This window comes from Cavia porcellus, unplaced genomic scaffold (genome assembly GCF_034190915.1).
Source record: "Cavia porcellus strain 051 isolate PalLab524CR breed Dunkin Hartley unplaced genomic scaffold, mCavPor4.1 scaffold_21, whole genome shotgun sequence".
In the NCBI taxonomy this organism is placed as follows: domain Eukaryota; kingdom Metazoa; phylum Chordata; class Mammalia; order Rodentia; family Caviidae; genus Cavia; species Cavia porcellus.
The window spans coordinates 8,404,014-8,425,309 of record NW_026947504.1 but is presented as its reverse complement, the minus strand read 5'-3'; the positions used below and the strand labels follow the sequence as shown (position 1 = coordinate 8,425,309).

Sequence of the window (21,296 nt, the reverse complement as noted above, 5' to 3'; positions counted from 1 at the left end):
ATAAAAACTAGTTTGTTTCTATTCTTATTAATATTCCAGCAACCTCATGGCTACCTATTCTGGTAATACGGGGTGGGTTTCAATTATTGATCCATTGGGTGTTTTGCCTTAGTGATGAACATAAGAAACAGGGCGATAACCAGAGTGATAAGTGATAAGGTTCATACTGCTGCTATTTTCTTCAGTAATAATAGCTAACAAACAGTCAGTGTTTTGTTTTCTCCTACTCTTATAAATGACCACCATTTCTTTCATACCACCAATTTCCATTTATTAGCAATAACAGAGGAAATACCAATAGCACCAATTAAAAATAAATCTACATGACGTGTTTTATCCTTACAGCTGTAATAACTAGTAACTAACATGGATTGGAAAGCACTTCGCAAATTTAAAAAGTGCTGTACAGATACATTATAATTATCATCATTAATAAATTAGCCCGATTCTCCTAGTTCAAAAGGCACGTAAGGTCAGTTACATGGGCTTCAGTGGGGCAAAATGATCACAACCTACAATGTAGCAATGGTTCACATGTGTTGGCAACAAGTTTTACCCCATGCAATCCTGCAGAGCTGAAGTTACACACCCTTCAAAATATGGGAGAATGAAGCTAAAAGTAGACAAGACAGTTTTTTTTTTAGATTTAATGTTTTTAAATAACAGACTCCTACCCCTTTTATATTCTTTTAAATAGATAATATAATCAATCAAACTTCTAAGCTATACATAACAAAATTAAAAATCTTATTTAAGATGACAGTAAATTTTATTATTTTCTATGACCTGATTTTCCAGATAGCATTCCAATTTCAAAGCATTCTGCCACTTCCAAGAGGTCAGATTGGTAAAATTTGTGCTTGTACACCCTCAGGAAATACCTTCATTATTCCTTCCAGAATTGTTACTAGAAAAAAACAGCCTTATTCATTCCCTTGCCAGCAGGAGTCTTGGCAAGAGACAGCTGTTGACTGACCATAAATAAAATTCCTTGAATCACCAGTATCTTGATTTAAGAAAGAAATTTTACTGTGTCTTTCATACACAAAAGCTGATTAACAATGGTTAAAAAAACACTATTTCACTTTTTCACAGGTGTACAAAAGGAAATATAATGGAATTACATTCAACGATAAAGCTTAAAATTCACTCTAGGTAATAATTGCATTAACATTCACATACACAAGCACAGAGTAAGTATATTTCAGGAGTCTTATAATAGCATACAGCATACATATGGGAGATTGATTTCAGGTAACATCATAGGTGTTAGTAATATTAGCAATTCAGAGTGTTATAGAAAAGGAAAACTAAACCAGAGAAGGTGTCGGCTAGCACACCAAGACAAGTCACAGAATTAGAAGACTAAAAAGTCTGCTCACTGTATGTATGAGAAAACAATATTTTTCTTCAATTTCTGGGTCTTGATAGAGTTGGTTAGACAAGTTGTGTATTCAAAGTGCACATCATTTTTCTTAGAAAAGAGAGAGAAAGATCCTTCTATTTATTTAATACATGCAAGAGGCAGCCCCAGAGTGACCTGAAAGAGTAAAGCTGTGATTGGCAGGTGGCTGGTATAATACAGATGTTTCAGGCAATTCTCTTAAAGCACTTCTGTAGCAGCAATGATCATTTAAATGGCTGTAGACTGGGTTCTCTTTTGAGGGGAGTTTAGGGGAATTCATCATATTTTTCTTTAAAGATTTATAGCTATAGACTTTCTTTTTAAATAAATCTATCAAACAACAAACAGCATAAAGTGAGGTGTTGGGGTTTTCTTTCTTCTTTTGCTTTTGCATATGTACTATTGGAAAAGGATCTGGCCTTTTCATAACATTGTGTGCAAAAGAATCATTAATAAAGTGAGCACAAGGACACAAACAGGAAACACATCAGATCTGCTTCTGTTGCCCTGGCTGGCCTTCTCTTAAACACTGAACTGTTGGCTTGTACTTTCAATGCAAATTTTAGGTAAAATGACACCACAGCCAACAGACTTTAGACATTCCTAAAGCCTTGTCAGAAAGGGTAGTTTTATTTGCTCGAGGGTGGCCACCACTTCTTGAATTGTAAAATTTAGAAAGTCTGGTCTCTTTAGTCTCACATTTCCCCTCCTGGTTGATAACTCCCGTCTATTGCCCGTTTCCCCGCCTTTCTTGTGGACTAGTCTAATGTGGCCCATATCAGCCAGTATCTGACACTTGAGTATCGGCGGTGGCCACACATACCCAGTGGCCACAAACACCCAAGCTGCTCAATCTCAAAACCTTTCAGCCTGCCCCACAAATGTCATCAAGACAGGATCCCCGGAGCACAGGGCAGAGAGTCCAACCTCTCACTGGCGGGGCTGGGAAGCCTCTCCTTTGCGACGGAGGAGAAAGGAAACTTGGGTCTGCTTTTTAGGTTCTGAAAACAAGCCAGAGTGGAGAGAAAGAGTTAACACCAGACTTAGGAAAGCTTTTAAGACAAAATCTGTTAAATGCGATCTAGACAGACACAGGGAACTTTCTGCAGATTTCTGAGGTCTCTAATAGGACTCATGTCGACAGGAGAAAGGAGCAGGGAGTTGCTACATGGGAGAGATTTGCCATTATTACAAAAACTGGCTAAGTGGCTTGTTTCTATTTGATGACCTCACTGGTCACTGTTGTCAGTCGTGCTGTTCCCTTTCTCCTTTTTCTCCTGGGTCTTGTTACCCTTCTTCTTTTTCTTCTTTTTCTTGGTCTCCTCCTTTTTGCCGAAGGTTATGAAGTCACTTTTGTCAATTTGGCTGTTAGCAGGTTCCTGCCGGATGGAGATGATTGCAGGAGATCCTGGGATAATGAATTTGTCTGGCAACTCACCGGGACCGGATTGTTTGGGGTTGCCTGGTCCGTACTTAAAGGTCCAGCTGTTGCTGTTGACACCAGCACCTACTGGAGGGGACACCTCTCCTGCCTCTGGTTCTGAAAGACATAATATCACAAATCAGTAACAAAGTCAAGGCATACTCACTTACTGCTGGAGTACAGGAGAAGCTCCTTATAGAGTCAGTTCCCCAAGAAATCATGAGTTATTTCTTCAATCCTAAGGAAAAGGCCAATGTTTGGAAATAAGCAGGACAGATTTTCTCACCAGTATATGTAAAAATCTAGTTTCCTGGTAACTTATTTTTGAGCCTTCATGAAGAATTTCCTAAATAATACAGCTGTGATTATCTTACCTAAGAATAGGACAGGAAATATACTAGATTAAAACAGAAAATGCTGCTTACAGCATTACAGTTACAGACTAGAGAAAACTGGCTACAAATGTATTTTGGCTCCTACTGTGTTCAAAACACAATAAAGATGATTTGCTCAATCTTAATTCTATTGTAATAATCTTGCATGGGGATGAAATGGAATGGAAAAATGATGGGAAGAAGTGAGGGACAGAGGAATTCTAAGCAGCATAAAAGGCTAGAATTCTGTTATAAATTGGGCCTATTTGATTGAAGCATTTAGAGCCAATCTCACTTTCAAACCAAATCCCCTCCCTAGCCAGTGTCTAGTTGGAACCTTCAAATGATTATAAACCAATTCAATACATGCAATAAAAAATGTACACAAACTATGGGGGTTCAGAGAAACAATCGTTACTTTTACTTAAGGAGAATTCCAAAGAAAAGGTAAATTTTGCAACAAATCTTGAGAAAAGACTATGTATCCAAAGGAATTTTTTCATGCAAGATTTCCTCAAGTCTAGTTGGAAGGTAAACAACTATAATGTACATCCATGACTTCTAGCAAAGCAGTCAGAGGAGGAGAGGAAGAATAATTGTATATCTGGGCAAAATGACCCCAGTGGCCATGACACTGCCACCCTTTGACATCACAGCAGTGTGTATGTATCTACGTTGCCCCTTTGGTGGATATGTGAACAGTTCTGCTCGGTTCAGTTTCAGTTTATGTTCAGTTTCAATTTCGAACCATCATCTACTATTTCAATTTCCTTAGTTCTTATCACTTCTCAGTCTCCTAATTTGGTGTCCCTGAGGCCTACATTTTGAACATCGCTCACATCAAGTTCACTATATTATTCCCGAAACCAGTGACTACATATTAGAACTCAGCTTATTGAATCTCTCAGAAGCATTTGGCATTTATTTCTTGAAATACTTATTTTTATGAGTTTTTTGTTACATAAGAGAATAATAATACTCATAGGCTCTTAATTGGGCAGGGCCCCTGTTCCAAAAGACAAATTAATAAGAAAATAAAGAGAAATTATTAATGTGCATATTTCATATACATAAGAGACAACCAGGAAATGAGTTCTCAAAGAAGTGGCTTTGAATTCCAGCTTACAGCATCTGCAATAAAGAAGAGTAAATTTTTAGAGAAGTGACAGACAAGACAAAGGGAAAAACCTTTGAGCCTCTGAGTGCAATAACTTGGGCCAAAGCAAATTAAGTGGCAGATAAAGACTAGTAGGCAAAGGTTGTTAATGTAGGGTCTTCTGGTCCCATCTCCAGGTGGAGTCCAAATTTGTTAACTTTTGTTCTCCTTGGTAGAAAGTGTGTGTGGGTGGGGATGGCTGGGGAGGGTATGGTACCCCATACCCTTTCACCGTGTCTTTGTAAATCTGTGTTTGGATTTTAGGTAAATAGAAAGGGGACAGAGACAGTTCCTGTACTTGCTTTGGCTTTGTTGCTTTCAGCTCAATAATTCTCCATATTTTGGGGATGCATCTTCTGGTTCCTTCCTTTGAGTCAAATCACTCTCCTGACCTTCCTCTCTGAGTATTCTTCATCAATCTTTTTGTTGGAGCCTCATCACCAAAACATTAGACCTTTATTGAGTTTGGCCCTGAGACTCTCATCTCTACTTTGTCTATTCTCTCCTTCTGTGATGTGAGGCAAGTTTCTGAGTATATGTACCACCTAAATATGTTGGTGGAATATAGATTTGTTTGTTTGATTAATTGACTGACTGGGGGATGGAGGCCAGGGCCTTTGCAGTAAACTACAGCCTCAATCCTTTTTAAAATGTTTTTATTTTGAGACAGTGTCTCACTAAATCACTAAATTCCTCAGACTAAGTTTAAACTTGCAAGCCTACTATCTCAGACTTGCAGAATGCTGGATCTACATACATGTACACCCCTAAGCTGGAACATAGGTTTATGTTTAAACCCTGTATCATTTTTGTTCTAGTTTTATGTATTCAACTGCCTCGTGTCTATTTGGAAGTTTCAATCTCAAATGGAATCTCAAATGGAAAGAATCTGAAATCAAACTCTTGGTTCCTCTCATCTATCCCTTCCAAAATCTTTCTAGAATCAGTAAGTAACACTCCACTTACGTTCAAGCCTGGAAATTCAGAGCTAGTCTTCATTTTTCTTTATTGTTCATTCTCCATTTATAATACCTTATCATTTCTGCCTCCTAAATATGTCCTTTGCTCTCCACTTTTACTCTTTTGGGGGGATATCATTATCTTATATTAAAAAAAAAAAAACTACAGCAATACCTCCCAGCTTGTTCAGTCTGCTTCCGCTTTTGCTTCTTATCTTCCACAAGGAGACAGAGTCATCTTTATTCCTTAAAAAGTCTTTTGCCCTTTTCATAAATGGAAATACAGCATACATACAGTAAAATTCTTTAAAAATAGAAATTAAATTAAATCACTCTCCTGTTTAAAATTTTTCAAAGGCTTTGTACTGCCTTAAGAAAAAAAAACCCTCAAATGCCTTAATATATATGTATACATACATGTATATGTATACATATATATATATATATATATATGGATTACTAAAATGATATATATATATATATATATCATTTCAGTAATCTAATGTATTTCATCCCCAAATGTATAAATCTTACCATTATATTTCAGCCACACAGATCTTCTTTCAGTTCCTCAAATACCCTTTGGAGTTATTTTGTCTCAAGTATTTTATTCAAATGAATTTCTTTTGTCCTGAATGTTCTCCCCTCAATTCATGGCATGACTCCTCATTCTTCAAGCCTGTACTTAAATGTAACCTTATTAGAGACACATTTTATGGCCATCTGGCCAAGCAGCATCCCTTTTCTGGGACCTCTTACATATCCCCACTCTTCTCAGTGACCTACCTCACCCTCACACAGATAATACTGAGATGTAGTCAAAACTGAAGTGAGTGGCCCTATTCACTAGTACAGGCTAGAAGAGAATTTAAGACAGACATCAAGTTGCTGGGAGCGTGAATGCCTATCATTGTAAGGTCTTCAGAGGCAGGAAATGCGTGTTTACTCACCAATATATAATCAGTGTCTAGCACAAGTCCTATCCTATACAAGTGTACAAACATTTGTTGGATAGATGAACAAAAGTACTACTATGAGAAGTGGAAGCAATATCACTCTTTGGTATACCAAGCAACTTTCCCTTGATGATACTTTGTGAGGGTTAAGCTTCATCGCGTCAGCTTGACTGGCTTGGGAACTGCCTAGAGCAGTGATGGCAGACCTTTTAGAAACAAGTGCCCAAATTGCAAACCAAAATTCACTTATTTATTGGAACCAGATGATCATGGCCTAAAACCTCCGAAACTGAGTCAATTAAACGTCTCCTCCTTTAAGTTGTGGTGGTTGGATAATTTGTCCAGCAATAAGAAAGCTAACTAATATACTTTTTTCATTTTTTTCTTAGTACATGTTTGCAGTAATGCATTTTACAATGTTTTATCACAGGGACTTAGATGTTGGGCCTTTTGATGGACAATGAATGAGAGAAATCAGAATAAAGCTTGATATCTCTGCCTTCATTTTATATTTCTCCTTTATTACCTTAAGACTGAATCAGATCCCTGTTCAGCTATGCAAGAAGTCATGTTAATCACTTAAAGAATATATCTTTAAAAAAAACTGGTAATACAGGTTTGTTAGCCCTAAATTTACCTACCTTATCCTTTTTCAAGACTGAGGACACCAAGAGTAAATAAGGACATTGCAAGATTTACAGGGACATTAAGTTGCCACCTTTTACAAAGTCCTATTGCAAACCCTCTGGAGCAGCACCTAGAAGTCTCCTGTCCCTATCTTAAAACCTTTTCACAGATTTCAGCAGAGCCTCTATAGACAGGTCACTTCATGAAGTCATTCCCACTAAGCAGAAGCAGTCACTTCATAGGAACCAGACGGCCCCAAGACATAAGAATATCTCTGAAGCAACCCTGCAGAACTAGTGCTGAGACAACTAAGACCACAGCTTGACCCGGATTAAATGTACTGCCAGCTACACAAACCTCATCCCCTCAATGTAAACTCACTCCCTGCTATGCAAATCTCCAACCCTTGCCTTTGTTCCCCCTTTCAATGAAACTTCTTTAAAGACAGATCTTGAAGCTTTTTAATCTGTTTTTCCTAATGTGGCCACTTCCAATTAAAGTCTTTTTCCTGCCCTTCCCCACTGCTAGTCTCCTTGATTGGCATTTTGGGACCAGTGACAGGGCCTGGTCTGCTGGGACCTCCAGAGCTGAGGCTTTCATCCTAAAACTCAAGTACATTTTTGGAGCCCCTAAAGACAGTGAGGTAATGCATGTAAAGTGCTAAACCTAATCTTTTGCACAATGTAAGAGCTCCATAAATGGTATCACATATGGCTAACTATATATGGCACAGCTCTTGGGGCTAACAGAACCAGATAAGAATACTGCAAATTTACAGCAAGCAGTAGGAAAAGGGAATAAGAGACTGTTCTCTTCCTCTGGACTGCTTCCCTCATGCCATGATTCTCTCAGCAGAGCTAACACTACAGCACTGTGGGAGTAGGTCAATAGACACTTTTTCTCAGAGGCTAGGGATAATTATTTTATTCATCTAAAATAATCAAATCTGCAAGTGACATCATCAGAATTTACGTTAGCCTTTCAAAGACAGGCTCTGTCTCTGAAGAGACTGAGATAAGGACAAGAATATGTTTTTAAAATGTTTAAAAGCCTATGATTGGTGCCTAGAATTGTGTTTTAGCACCATTCCACAATCCTTTCATTGCTCTTACAAGAAACCAAGAAGGAAAACATTTCCAGCCATAGTGAGGACGCCCCTACGAGGCCTCAGGGCTATCATGCAGAGATGCAGAGCTCAAAACTACCCTCACTTTATGGTATTAGAGGACATTAATAATGGCCATCTCTATTGGCCAAGGCAGCCCGTCACAGCAGGAACGCCAAGAGTTAATCAGCTGCTTTTAACATATCACAGAACTTGCCCTGCCTTTGCCTTGGTTCTGTCTGATACAGCTTAACTCCACGCATCCTCCACATGTTCACCTTCTACAGAGCAGAACAAAACGTGATTTCCCCAGTTCCTCACAGCCATTGTGCCCAACCTATTCTGGTTGTTATATAAGCAAAACACCTCTGAGGGCTCATTACCATCTCGGTTGTGACTCACTCAGGTGAAGGAGTAGTTTAAGGATCCAACAAACAGCATTTACTGACCTCCTAATCTAAATTCCTTTTGGGTAAGGATCTTGGAGACTCTTGGCTGGTTTTGTCTATAAAATACCAAGCTGGGGGATGGGGCAGATTCAAGGAGACTGTACCTTTTGAAGAAGAGGAAAAAGATGCACCATCTGTGTCCCAAATCCCAGTGGGAAGCCAGACCCAGCAAATGGTTAATCTAGGAAATGTTTCTTCTTCCACTGCTGCCTTCTTCCTTACTCTTGGGACCTCTCACACATCCTCCCTCTTCCCAAGGGCCTACCTCATCTCACACAGACAAGACTGAGATGTAACAAAACTGAAATGAACGATCCTATTTGCTAGTACAGACTAAAAGAGAATTTAAGACAGACACCAAACTGCTAAAACTCTGAATCTTCAGGTAGAGGCCTTTCTAAACATTCAGATTCAACTCAAAAGAACATTTATACAAAAAAAAATTTATTTTGCCTGTACTGGTGATTGAATTCAGGGGTCCTCTACCACCACCACTACCCCTTGGCTCTTTTTATTTCATTTTGAGACAGGGTCCCATTAAGTTGCCCTGGCTGGCCTTCAGCTTGCAATTCTCATGCTCCACTCTTGCAAAAATTTGAGATTACAGACATACACCACCATGCCCAGCCAGAATGTAAAAGTTTTAACAGAGTACAATCATAATTATAATAAATGAGCTTTTGTTTACTTTGTTTTTGTTGCTATTACTGGCAAATTTCTTTATAAAATATAGGGAATACATTTAAAATCAGAAAAACATACCTTTTATTTCCAGTACCAGAAAAAAAAATCTATATTCATCTTTTACTCTAAAAAACTGCCCTCTGGAATTAGCTGGCTACTTCACATAATCCTATAATCCACTTTAGACACCATCCAGGGCTCTTTTTGGCAAAATTTCCGACTTTCCTCCTTCAGTCTAAATTAGTCTGGCCATCTGTGTTTATAAACTTAGGGACTAGGGATGATTGGGAAATCAATGCCACAGAAGGTCCTGTAGATTTTGCAAAAAATGCCAGGCTTGTAAATCTCACCACAAATCAGCTCTGGAAGATAACTAAGGCTAGGATGAAGTTTTCTCATTTACAAGGATTTCCCATTTCGGGTCCTTACAAGTACCTTATGAAATAATTTTTGCTAACATCTACCCCTGTTTGCCTGTTTTACAGATGAGCGGATTGCGGACCAGTGATCACAAGGTTACTAACTGGTCGAACCTGAGTCTCACATTCCTTCTCTGCCTCTAGCTGATTTAGCAGATCATGGACTCCAGCTGCGAAACACATTCCAAGCCCTAAACTGTGTACCAAGGTCCTTTGAAAATCCTAAAACATAATACAAGTATAGCAATTAGTATGGTTATATCTGTTTTGTTACTATATAGGAGACTGACGCAGGCAAAGGCTTCTACGCGACAATCTGCAGAAATAAGCGGAAGGGGGAGGGGTGTGGATGCTGAGCAGTCAGTAGGGAACAGCACAACCCAGCTTCCAGGTTTCAGCCCCGCCCCTTCGCTCCTCTTTCACCTCTTTGTTACTGTCTCTGAGATTTCAATGCTAAGGTTAATAAAGAGCTTCCAGAAAACCCATCATTTTGATTAAAGCCAGGGACTATCTTGCCAGACAGCCCTCTGGAGCCTGCCTACCGCTAAGCCAGTGCAGACAGCAAAGGCTATTAAATGATTACAGCCACTTCCGGGCCAGGCAGCTCTCCTAGACTGCTCATTCTCTGGCTCAGTTGCTCAGGGAAGAAGTCAGGGCAGGGAAGGCTCTGCAGATCCTGGGTTTGCAAGTGAACATCTAGAGGATTTCTGCACCCCGCCTCCTCCTCTTTGTCGCCTCTGCTACCAGAGTCAGCCACTGCATTCTTTGCAGCAGCTGGTTTTCTTTCTGCCTTCTGGCTTTGAGCAACCGTATCATCTCTATCTCTATCTTTGTCTCTTTCTCTTTTCTCTCTTCCACAATTTAACAGATGATAGAATTATGCAGCTTAGCCTAACCAAAGGCAAAAACCAACCACCATCAAATACGGAAAGGACCAGGTTTAAAACATCTCCAGTTTCCTCCCCACCCCCTACCCGCGAAACGCGAGTTCCGCCCCACCCCCAATCTTTTAAGAATCAGGCAAAGGTAACCTTGTAATTAAGGCCAACAAAACAGAAGAATCTTGGTCTGAAACCCAAATCCTATCCAGGATCAGTGAGAGAAAGCAAAAATCCCTGAGCCAACTACCATTTCTCTGCTGCTTCTTATCCTTCAGTGTGGAGAGTGGAAAGAATTTTCCATGGAAAGAAGAGAATGTAAAAGTATACTCCTTGTAGTCTGTAAAACTTTAGGTTCTGTAAACATAATACTGAGGTTTAATCCCAACTACATTAGGTAGATTATGTGTTGTTCAGCAAGCCAATTACTATTACTGGGCCTCAGTTTTTTATTAGGGAGATAACAATAGCCAAGTCAGAGGCTAATGTTACTGTCCTTAATAAAGCACATGGGACAGTGCATGGCAAAAGTGAAACCTCATTAAATTCTACTTCTTACAAGATACAAGCAGCAAAAGATTCACTCATTTATTTAAGGACTTTCAACTGATTATCATGAGTCCGGCAGTTTACTGAGCAATTCACGTACGCATATTTATTTACTTAAATTTAATTTGAATTTTTTATAATTAATGTATTGAATGTATCTAAATCACTTAAACTTTACACATAATAAAAAATTAAAAATTTTACCCATAAGAAATTTGAACAAGTAAAATACAGTAAGATGATTGCTGAAACAGGGATTTGATAATTACACTAAATAATTATTCTTACACCACCTCCTTGGCCCCATAATCCAACTTTTCCTTTTCCTTTTTTTTTTTCTCCTAACCTCTTGTGAAACCTTGAGGGTAGAGGAGGAGACAGAACTGAGCTCTGTAGACAGGCCTAGCATTTTGAGCCCAACCCTAGAGTAGCTTGGGATGCTTGGGAGGGCTTGTATGCAGGAAGTCAGGCTTGGCAAGTGGGAGACAAATCCCATACTACTCTCCAGAGGCTCTACAGCTGCTACTCTTGGGCATTTCACTTTCTTTGGGTGGATGAGCTGATCTGGAAGAAGATTCTCTGGCTGTTTGGTGCCTCAAGCCACAGCTGGGCTAATTTTCAGTAATTTTGAAGCGGAAGAGATAAATACACTTGGCGTATTTTTAAAGCCACAGCTCTCGCTTTGTGCCCAAAATAACTGCCATTTCTAGGTTAAGAGTATAAAGACATCATGTGCTGCAAACCCAGATTCAAACACGGAGATGGCTCAACCCTTCTGAGCAAAACAATCGTGTTCCTTCTTTCCATGACCCCCATAACACAGCAGGATTCAGGTACATGGTTTTCTCTACCTTATTTCCTGGTCCCCTTATTTGCTAAGGCCCCCTAGGATGCAGGAAGGGCAATTTCCCTTTATAACTCTTCTCAAACTCTCCCCATTTGGTCATCTTTTATATCCTGTGGGAAACAGACTGCTGAAAATGTAGTTTCTGGGTTCACACAAATTTTGAACTAGAATTTCAGCTTCCCCAAGTATTTGTCATGTAACCTTAAGCAATGCATTTCAGCTCTCAGTACCCATGTTATCATACATAATACAAAAATAACAATACCACCTAATGGAATTGTGACTGCCATGAACAATGAACACTAAACTGCCATGAACAATGACTACCATGCAGAAATTGTAATAAAAGATGGGTACTATTGCTGTGGGATACTCATGTAGGAACCTAGCTCCCCCATTAAAGACCTATTTCTGGATGGAGTATTTCCAGGAACTCTCTTTTTTCCAGGGACCGTCCTCTCATCAGGCTTTGCTCCTCCTAGGGGTCACTGAGGACTTCTAGCTCTCAAGTTTTTCAGTGTAAAAATGGTTGCAAGTGAGAGAGCAATTCTCCAGAGCCCTCTGGAGGAGGCAGCTTAGACATAGTGGGAAGCACACTGGATTAGGCATCCAATGCCCTGGATTCAAACATCAGCTCTGCCACACTGTTTTCTACTACACTATTTGGTTAACATTGACTTACATTTTCTTCATCTTAAATTGGATATAACAGCTATTTATTTATAATAAATTAGATATATGCTAAGAATTAGAGATACGGGATGAATGATATTAAGACAGATACTCTGTTCTTGAAGAGACACAGTGTAGTGGAAGGGAAAGACAAGTAAATGAGTAAATATAATAATAGCTTTAGGGAAAAGACAAAATACAGTAACTGGCTTTAAAATGGCATTGATGGGCTGGGGATTTAGCTCAGTGGTATAAGCTCCTGCCTGGCAAGTACAATTGTCACAATTATTTGTCAATGGAATTTTACACTATTCTGGGTCAATATATCAATAGTAGGAGAGATTGTGCTTGTAGGGAACTATACTTTCTGCCTCATTTTGCTTGAACCTAAAACTGCTAAAAAATTGTTTATTAAATAAAGAAATATTTGGAAAAAGCACACAACATATTATTAATAGTGATAGCCTCCCTGAATGAGAGTGGTTGAGGGAAATAAATATCTTTATGCAAATAATACTGTATTATTTAATATAGACATCAATGATATAGTTGTGTTTTATTTTAGAATATATTACTGCAAAATTTTATGAAAATTCTGGGAAATATCAAACTCTTCAAAATAATTATTTCTGAGACACATGACTGGAAACAGGAAATGAGGCACTATTCATTTATTGTATTTTGCACAAGTTTAATTTTTTTTAAAGTTTTGTTTCTTTTATAACTAGAACCTGGCAAGCACAAGGTCATGAGTTCAATCCCTGGTTTAAAAAAAAAAAAAAAATATATATATATATATATATATATAGAGAGAGAGAGAGAGAAGAAAGAGGGGGGAATTAAAAGGAACTATAGTTCAACACGAATCAAAAACTAGCTAAGATACAATACCAAAATTTCATTGGCCAAGAGTTTGCACCTATCATAAAATTTTCAGGACCTAGGGCCACATGAAAATGATGGGGGCCCCTTATTAACAAATTAAGAATCTCAAGGCAGTGACAGCAGGATAGTAAACCAAGCAAGGTCTGTCTAAATGTAGGACCTAATAAAACAGCCTGGCCCCAAAAGCCCACCAAAGTTCCTCTTTGGTATCAGTACTTGCCAGTGACTCCCCAAAAGAATTACACTGCTTCCCCCACATAGAGCTATATAGGTGTAATCATTTCCCTTAATAGTAAAATCATTCTCTCTTCAATTGAGTTTGCGTATTTTTCTTCTCTACCCTCCCCCTTCACATTACAATCTGTGCTTCCTAGAATCTGGCAGCAGTCCCAGCTCCGTGTTGCTGTGTCACTTCTCAGCCTTGAGCAACCATTTCTAGACAAGTAATGATATCTCTGCATTGAGGGAACAAAATGGAGACGCTGTCAGAGCACTGCAGTCAGGATAAGATCATGGGAGAACCTTCTCCATCACTTCTATCTTCCTATCTGTATGTGTTTCATTCTCAACCACTAACTCTAGCACCACTCTAGCACACACAATTCCATTAACTATGTGCCAAGCACTGTGCTAAGTATCAAGAGTATTCAATTGAATAAAAATAGTTCTCATAACATTTTTTGAGTGCTCACAGAAGACCAGAATCGTCCTGAGCATTTTGGACTCATTGTCTCGTTTAATCATCACAACAATCTACCATCTCCTCTTTTACACATGCATAAATCAGAGGTGCAAGATGCACAATTATTAAGTAGTATCACAAGGATTTGAAACATTGTAATGCTACCTCCTTTAGGAAACTAACATAAGGCAAGATTTAAAAAAACCTACTGTTTATTCTCTACATTTTCTCACACATGATCACACCAAGTCTGCCAGAATCACCTAAGAAAATTTTATTAAAAAAAAAAAAAGGTCTGCCTTTACCTTCCCTTTGGCTCTCCTTTTCCAGACAAAGTTCTTAATCCTTGGGTTGGGAGCAGAAAAGCACTAAGCTGTTAGCTCATTAGCACATTTTCACATCTTAAAAGGTTGATTTTCAAAGATTTCAGTAGAGCTGAGGGAGCTTAAAGAAATCGCCTTCCCCAAAAACAAACCTTCTAGTTGTCCTCCATTACCAAAAACAAAACAAGCTTTTAAAATAGAATATTTAAGACGCTACAAAATCTGATTCTAGTTTCCCTTTCTGATCTCATCTCCCAACAGCCCTCCACCCACACAACCTCCATCAAATTCACTCCCCCTACTTACCCACATTGTTCATCTTTTTCCTTTTATATGTGTTATTTCCTTTGCCTGGAATTCTCTTTCTCCTTACACCTTACTATCCTTCAGTTTCTAGTATTACATATCAAATACTCTCACACATGATCGCCTGAATTTCCAATGTCATCTTCTAGACTCCTGTAACATCCACTATTCATGGTTGCTGAGAGGGGTTTGGACCTCCGTGAAAACAATTTGAGGGACATTTCAGGAAAGCTAGACTGGCTCACCTTGTTTATAGTTTGTATTGATTAGAACAGAGACCATTCTGAGTCCGTTCTCCCCCGAGGCCCTGACAGCTTCCTCCAGCTTCCTTCCCTCTTACTGGCCCTGCCTATGCATGGAGCTCTTTTCACATGACATTGTCATAGTTCCATCTTATTTCTTAACATTTCTATCTCCCCACTAGACTATAAAGACAGAAGTGTGTCACATTCAATATTTCATTCATATTAGCTAGAGCAGAGTGGCCTCATGTAAATGCTTAATAAACCATTGGACCATGAAGATTCTAGCCAAATTTTATATTGAGCCAAGCCAATACTGAGCTGAGCAAAGGAAAAGAAAAGGAAGGGGAAGGGAGAGAGGTAAAGGAAAAAGAAGAGAAAGAAGAGGAGGGGAGAAAAAGGAGGAGGAGGGAGAGAGGTGGGGAGGGGAAGGGGAAGAAAAGGAGAGAGGAGAGAACAGGCAAGAGGGAAGGGAAGGAGAAGAGAGAAGGAGAAGAATGAATGAATAAATGAATGGATGCTTTAGAAGAGAAAGCTGCTGCTAGCAGTGGTTAGCTGAGAAGGTGGTGTGTGTTAGGATCTTCCTAGTGCCCTTCAAATCACAATCACTTATTACCCTAGAAGCAAGGCTGTGGCCCTTGGTCCAAAAGAACGAAGAGGCTGGTTTATTATCTCTAAATCCCTAAACCTGGAGAGAACATGCCAAGACACTCTCATCCTCCCTAAAGAAATTTCCCAGAGGCAAATATTTAGACTCAATTTATGCTTGATCTAATAGAACAGAATTAAAGTGACACTGACCATGAACTACGCAGAGCCCTACTGACTGCAGACTGCAAGAGCAGGAATTGGACAGACATCTCAGTGACACACAGAGCCCATAGGGACACTGGCCTCAGAGGAGGTTCTTTCATGGGCCCTGTGGCTAAATCGCTACCAGCAATATGAGAAATGATTTAATCTTCAGCCAGAGTTGCTGAGAATACAGAGAGGCCCTAAGTTTTAGAGGTACCTAGTCTGTTAGAATCTCAAGCAAGGAGCTAGCATGAGGCTAGGTTGTAGGCAAGATGCTCTTAAGAAATAAATCCTGAAATGCATATGTATCTTTAGAATTGGTGCCAAGCCATCCTACCTGTTGTCCCCAGTACAGTAAGTATGACTGAGGAAAAGCAGGTGGGATTTAGGAATATTGGCAGAAAGCATTCCCTACCCTCAGTTATAAACACACGCACACACACATACACACACACGTGCGCACACACACACATGCAAACACACACAAATAGAATGACAAAGACACATACACACACACATGCACACACATGCAAACGCACACACCTAGAATGACAAAGACACACACACACACACACACACACACAGCATGGGGTAGGCAGCACCTCTTTTCTTATCCAGGAAGCCCTGGATTTATATTTAATTCACTTTTACTTAAACACAGAAAGCTAAATGTATACAAGACAGGCAATATGCAATGCCACTGTCCCCTTGCATCACCTTGTATGGACAGTGACTTTTCAATTACTACCATGTTTCTGATTGATTCCTTCTAGATTGACTTGTGGATGATCCGAAGTGTACTGTTCCTCTCCTGTCTCTCCCCAACTCTTGGAATAATGTTTTTAAACTTGGGGCAAAGCAATATGGCATGGTTTTTAATGTAATAATATGACGGGAACTATTTTCCTCTCTCTAGATTTCCACCAGAGGGAATGCCCAACAAATCAATACTTCCATGTATTAGAGTGATGTACTAGGATGAGAACTCTCATCTTTAGTTCCCAACAAGGAAGAGTAATTTGTCTGATTGGAGAGACTGCTGAAAACCTGCTTTTCCAGGGATTGTGCTTCTTGATTAGGCAGCTATCACCAATGGTAACAGTTCTTTCATAACATATCTCACCTGAATTCTTTCTCTTTTTTTTTAACTCTACTTCACTATATAGTTGATAATCAACCAAGGAATAGTAGGGATTGATTAAACTCTCCACCAGATTTCTGATAATTAGTAGCTTTAACAGAAGTTTAAAGTATAATCCATATTCACTATATCCTCTTCATGTTTCTAATATGTACCTTATTTTAGCTTCCCTTTTAATAAATTCACATGCACCCACATACACACACACACACAGTTGCTTCAGGCTGAACACGAAAGACTCTGTGGTAGGTAGAATAATTATACCACCCCCACTAGATGCTTACTCCAAATATATATAATCTGTGAATATTTTATGTTACAGGGCAGAAGGACCTTGCTGGTGTGGTTATAATAAGGATCTTGAGATAGGGACGTTATTTTGGATACGCAGGTAGGCTCAGTGCAATCAAAATATCCTGATAAAGAGACAGAGGACACAGAGAGATTTGCAGGTAAGACACTGCTAACTCTGAAGATGACAAAAGGGGCCGCAGAGTTAGAAATGCAGGCTGTCTCTAAAAACTGGGAAAGGTAAGGGAATGGGTCTTTCTATATAGCCTTTAAAAGAAATGCAGCCCTGCCAACACTGATTTTAGCTCAGTGAAACCCACTATGAAATTTTGATCTACAAAGCTTACAAGATAATAAATTTGAATTTTTTAAGCCGAGTTTGTGGCAATTTGTTATGGAAGCCCTAAGAAACAAATACAGATTATGGGACCTTGAAACAGGGTACTGCTGTTATATATTTACAAATGTAGAAGTGGTCTTGAAATGGGGAAGTTGAGCAGAGACTAGAATTTTGAGAAGCATGATACAAAGAGTCTCAATTAGCTTAAATTGTTAATTGAAATATGAATATTAACTATTATGCTTAGAAGACTCACAACATATAAAAAGCATGATAGGGTAAACATATTGTCTTAGAAAGTACTTAATTTGTTAGGAACTAACTGTACAAATTTGGACATTATAAAGGTGCTGCCAAAGAAGCCTCATATGGAAACAGGAAACACATTATTAGCAAATGAATGAAAGCTGACCCCAGTTATATAGTGCTAGGAACGTGCTGTGATTTTAGCCCAGTGAAACCCATTTCAGGTTTCTGGTATCCAAAACTGTAAGAAAATGATATATGTTAAGTCACAAAATTTGTGGTTAATTACTATGTGCAATGATAACATCACACAACCAGGCATGGTGCTGCATGTCTGTAATCTCAGTACTACAGAGGCTGAGGCAAGAGTACTCACCTCCTGCCTCATTATGGGTTTGAGGCCAGTCTAGGCTATATAGTGAGTTCAAGTCCTGCCTGAACTACATAATGAGACCTTGTCACAAAGAAACAAAAACAAGAAATAAGTTTTTTGACTGATAAAGACTCTCCCCCCATTGGCACAGATGCGTGCACACACACACACACACACACACACACACACACACACACACTTGTTTGATGTTTTTTATATAAGATGGCAACTGTAATCCCCAGACTTGGAGTCTTCCTTGGGAGACAAGGAAGATGATAAATTTCTCATTGCACCTCATCTCTTGGGACCCAGATTTGGTTCCTAAAAATTACCTTTTTATACCTTAACTTTATAGTGATGCCTCTAAATACGTATAGCTTTTTACAAAGCTTTTAACTTCCTGTTTTAATGGTAACACAACCATCATTTTCCTATCATTTCCTATAGTAATAGCACCTTCAGGATTGACTTCTGTCCTTTGCCTAGCCTGCTCCCTGGGAGAGCTATTGCTGAGGAAGCTCTTGGTCCACTGAGGTAGGAGTAGAACAGCATGTATTTCTGCTCCTCCTCCTTTTACTAATTGTAAGTAATGAGACTGCAAATTCTGCCTCAGAGAAAGCCTCCTCTCCAAACCACACCCTTGTTTCCAGGCTTTGTGGCAATGAACAATGTTAAAACAGTTTTTTTCCTAGAAGACTCTAGTCTCCAGCCTGTACTTGAACTGAATATGTTTCTCCAACTTAAGCACTGACCTTCTCAACTGTAAACTGACTGCCCTGTGAAGATGAATTTTTCAAGCTCCTTTGGAATCTTGGCCAACTTTCTCAAAACCTTTGCATTAAAAGTCTCTTGTTGTCACTGGCTTAATTTTTAGTTTACTAGAAATTAGAAAACTAGAATTGGGGAGGCTGAGGACAAGGCTTTGCTGGAGCTGCAAAGCTTAAAGAAACTGCAAATTATCACTATTTCTTTGCCTTAAATACGTGTCTCATCATAAACAAGTCTTTCTTGTTCTAAAACTCCTAGAGAGGAGTTCCATACACCAGATCTAAAAATTCCCAGCAATCTTTCCCATAGAATGAAGTATAGACTCTCCACATTCCCTTTGACTACCTATTTCTTTGATCCTTTGTGACACTGGGATCTCCGCACTGGAAGCCTGACTCTCTTTTGATTGGAGCCTTAAAAATCCAGCTGCAAAAAATGATATATAGAAAAAGTTAAAAGGGTAATTTAGAAAGTGTCCTGTTCTGAACAAACAAACAAAAGAAGGATAAAGTGCATTATTTTTCTAAGAGGTCATCAAAAGTTAGTTGTTTCCGAGAACAAAGTTTTCCGGAACATACTATATTGGGATCAATGATAACTGAAAGAATGAATCTCCATTTTCTGAGTCTGCATTACCTGCTTCTCTGCATCTGTGGGATCTGAAGGACACTGTAGCCTAAGCAAACAGTTTTCACTGCTCCTTTCCCTGCAAGATGTACACTGTCAAAATGTGTGCACAGGAGCATACATCTGAGCACACACAAAACTGGATGGCTTTCAGGAGACATATGCTCTCCATTTGGGTCCACTGTTATGGAAGAAATAATCTTATTATGTATTATGATCTCAACTCTGACTGTATTCTGCGCAGGGCTACCAGTCCTAAAAGAACTGGCGTGGGAGAAATGAAAAGTGGGAAAATATAGAGCATATAAAGAACCATCTCAGAGACTAATAATGAATACAAAGGTTTAATTTCAGAAAAATCTGGACATGTCAATTCTAGTCTTTTATTTTTATGACTATTAAAAATGGAAGATGCAGCAGATTCCCCTAAGAAGGAGATGAAGAACGTGACGTATTGACGGAGACAACAAAGACTTCTAGGTAGAGGATGCTAATTCTTCCCACACCATCTTACTCTTCCTCTAGGTCAGTCCAGAACAAAAAAACATTTTTTTTCATCATAAGCCACATTAAAAAATCCAAGAAACATAACAACTCTGCAACCCCACCAACTGAAATTGCATCTTTCAAGCACTTACTTTCCTCAGCTAGAGATCTCTAACCCAAGCTGGCGCTCCTGGGCAGTCAGATGGAAGGTGAGAGTGGAGGACACCATAGGAGAGCTGTGCCTGCTCACAAGACCCTTGATCTCATTTTTTTCCCTAATAAGGACGTGAACACACCTCCCAGGACTGTCATTGCCATGACAACAGCATAAGTGGAGGGTGAGCAGGTTAGTGGAACAGCTCGCTTTCTAAATTCTCCACCAAAGCCTGAGGGTGCACTTGCTCATGAGATGGAAAAATTCATGTTGACAGTGTTCCTAAATGGACCTCCCCAAAAACTTAAGAAACACAGTTTCTGTCTGGAGAAGAATCAGAAATGGAATCTCTCCTTGGGGGGTTGGTTTTGCCAGAAAGGCAAGAACCCCTAAGATACATAATAGTATGTATTCCCCCTAATAAAACTAGGGCACGTAAATTATGTCTGTTTTCTGCAGAGTAAGAAACTGTGGCAAACCAGGGCAAAAACAATCCTCAGAGGAAACAGAGAAAAAGGTAATTTTAAAAAGGCTTTATAACACAGCCTTTCTGTACACAAAACAAATAGAATATAAATTTTGAAGTTGAAAGATAAACTCACTAAACTCTTACTGTTCTCCATGTTTTGTGATAGGTATTATTGCATTTAGTTCTTGCAGCAACCTTATAAGGCAAACATCACTCTCATCTCCATTTTACAGAAAAAAAACAACAGAAAAGCTGAGCAGTGGTCCCTGGGGCACACACCTACTGAGTGGCAGAGCAAAATTCAGAGGAAGGTTGCTGGGACTTCAGAGCTCCAGCTTTTAGCAGTCATCTCCCTGCTACCTACAAGAATCATACACAGATGCCTTCCTCATAGTATCTGTGCCTCAAAGATAGTTGGCAACACTGGGAATATTTACTCTGGACCAGTTCTTCAACTCTAGAGTACATTGGATCACATGGAGGACTTGGTCAAACAGTTTGCTGAGAGTTTCTGATGTGAGAATTCTAGGGCAGAATTGAGAATTTGATTTTCTAACAAATTCCTAGGTATTGTTGATAGTACTACTCTGAGAACTAAACTCTGAGAATCATTGTCTAGTCCATCTAAACTAAGGTTGTCTAAGTCTTACTGCCTTAGTAGCTTC

The 21,296-nt window shown here is 39.2% G+C and overlaps 1 protein-coding gene across 13 annotated transcripts in view; it reads right to left on the bottom strand.

The window, feature by feature from the left end:
- Positions 1–245: 245 nt before the first annotated feature.
- Positions 246–21,296, bottom strand: part of LOC100717129 (protocadherin alpha-C2) — a 239,669-nt gene continuing 218,618 nt past the window's right edge. For 12 of the 13 annotated variants that reach the window (XM_063232235.1, XM_063232232.1, XM_063232237.1 and 9 more), the window contains exon 4: positions 246–2,945. In XM_063232235.1, coding sequence (XP_063088305.1) covers positions 2,635–2,945 — 311 coding nt within the window. In that variant the 3' untranslated portion in view covers positions 246–2,634. The remainder of the gene's footprint in view (positions 2,946–21,296) is intronic. The other variant, XM_063232229.1, reaches the window with a different exon arrangement.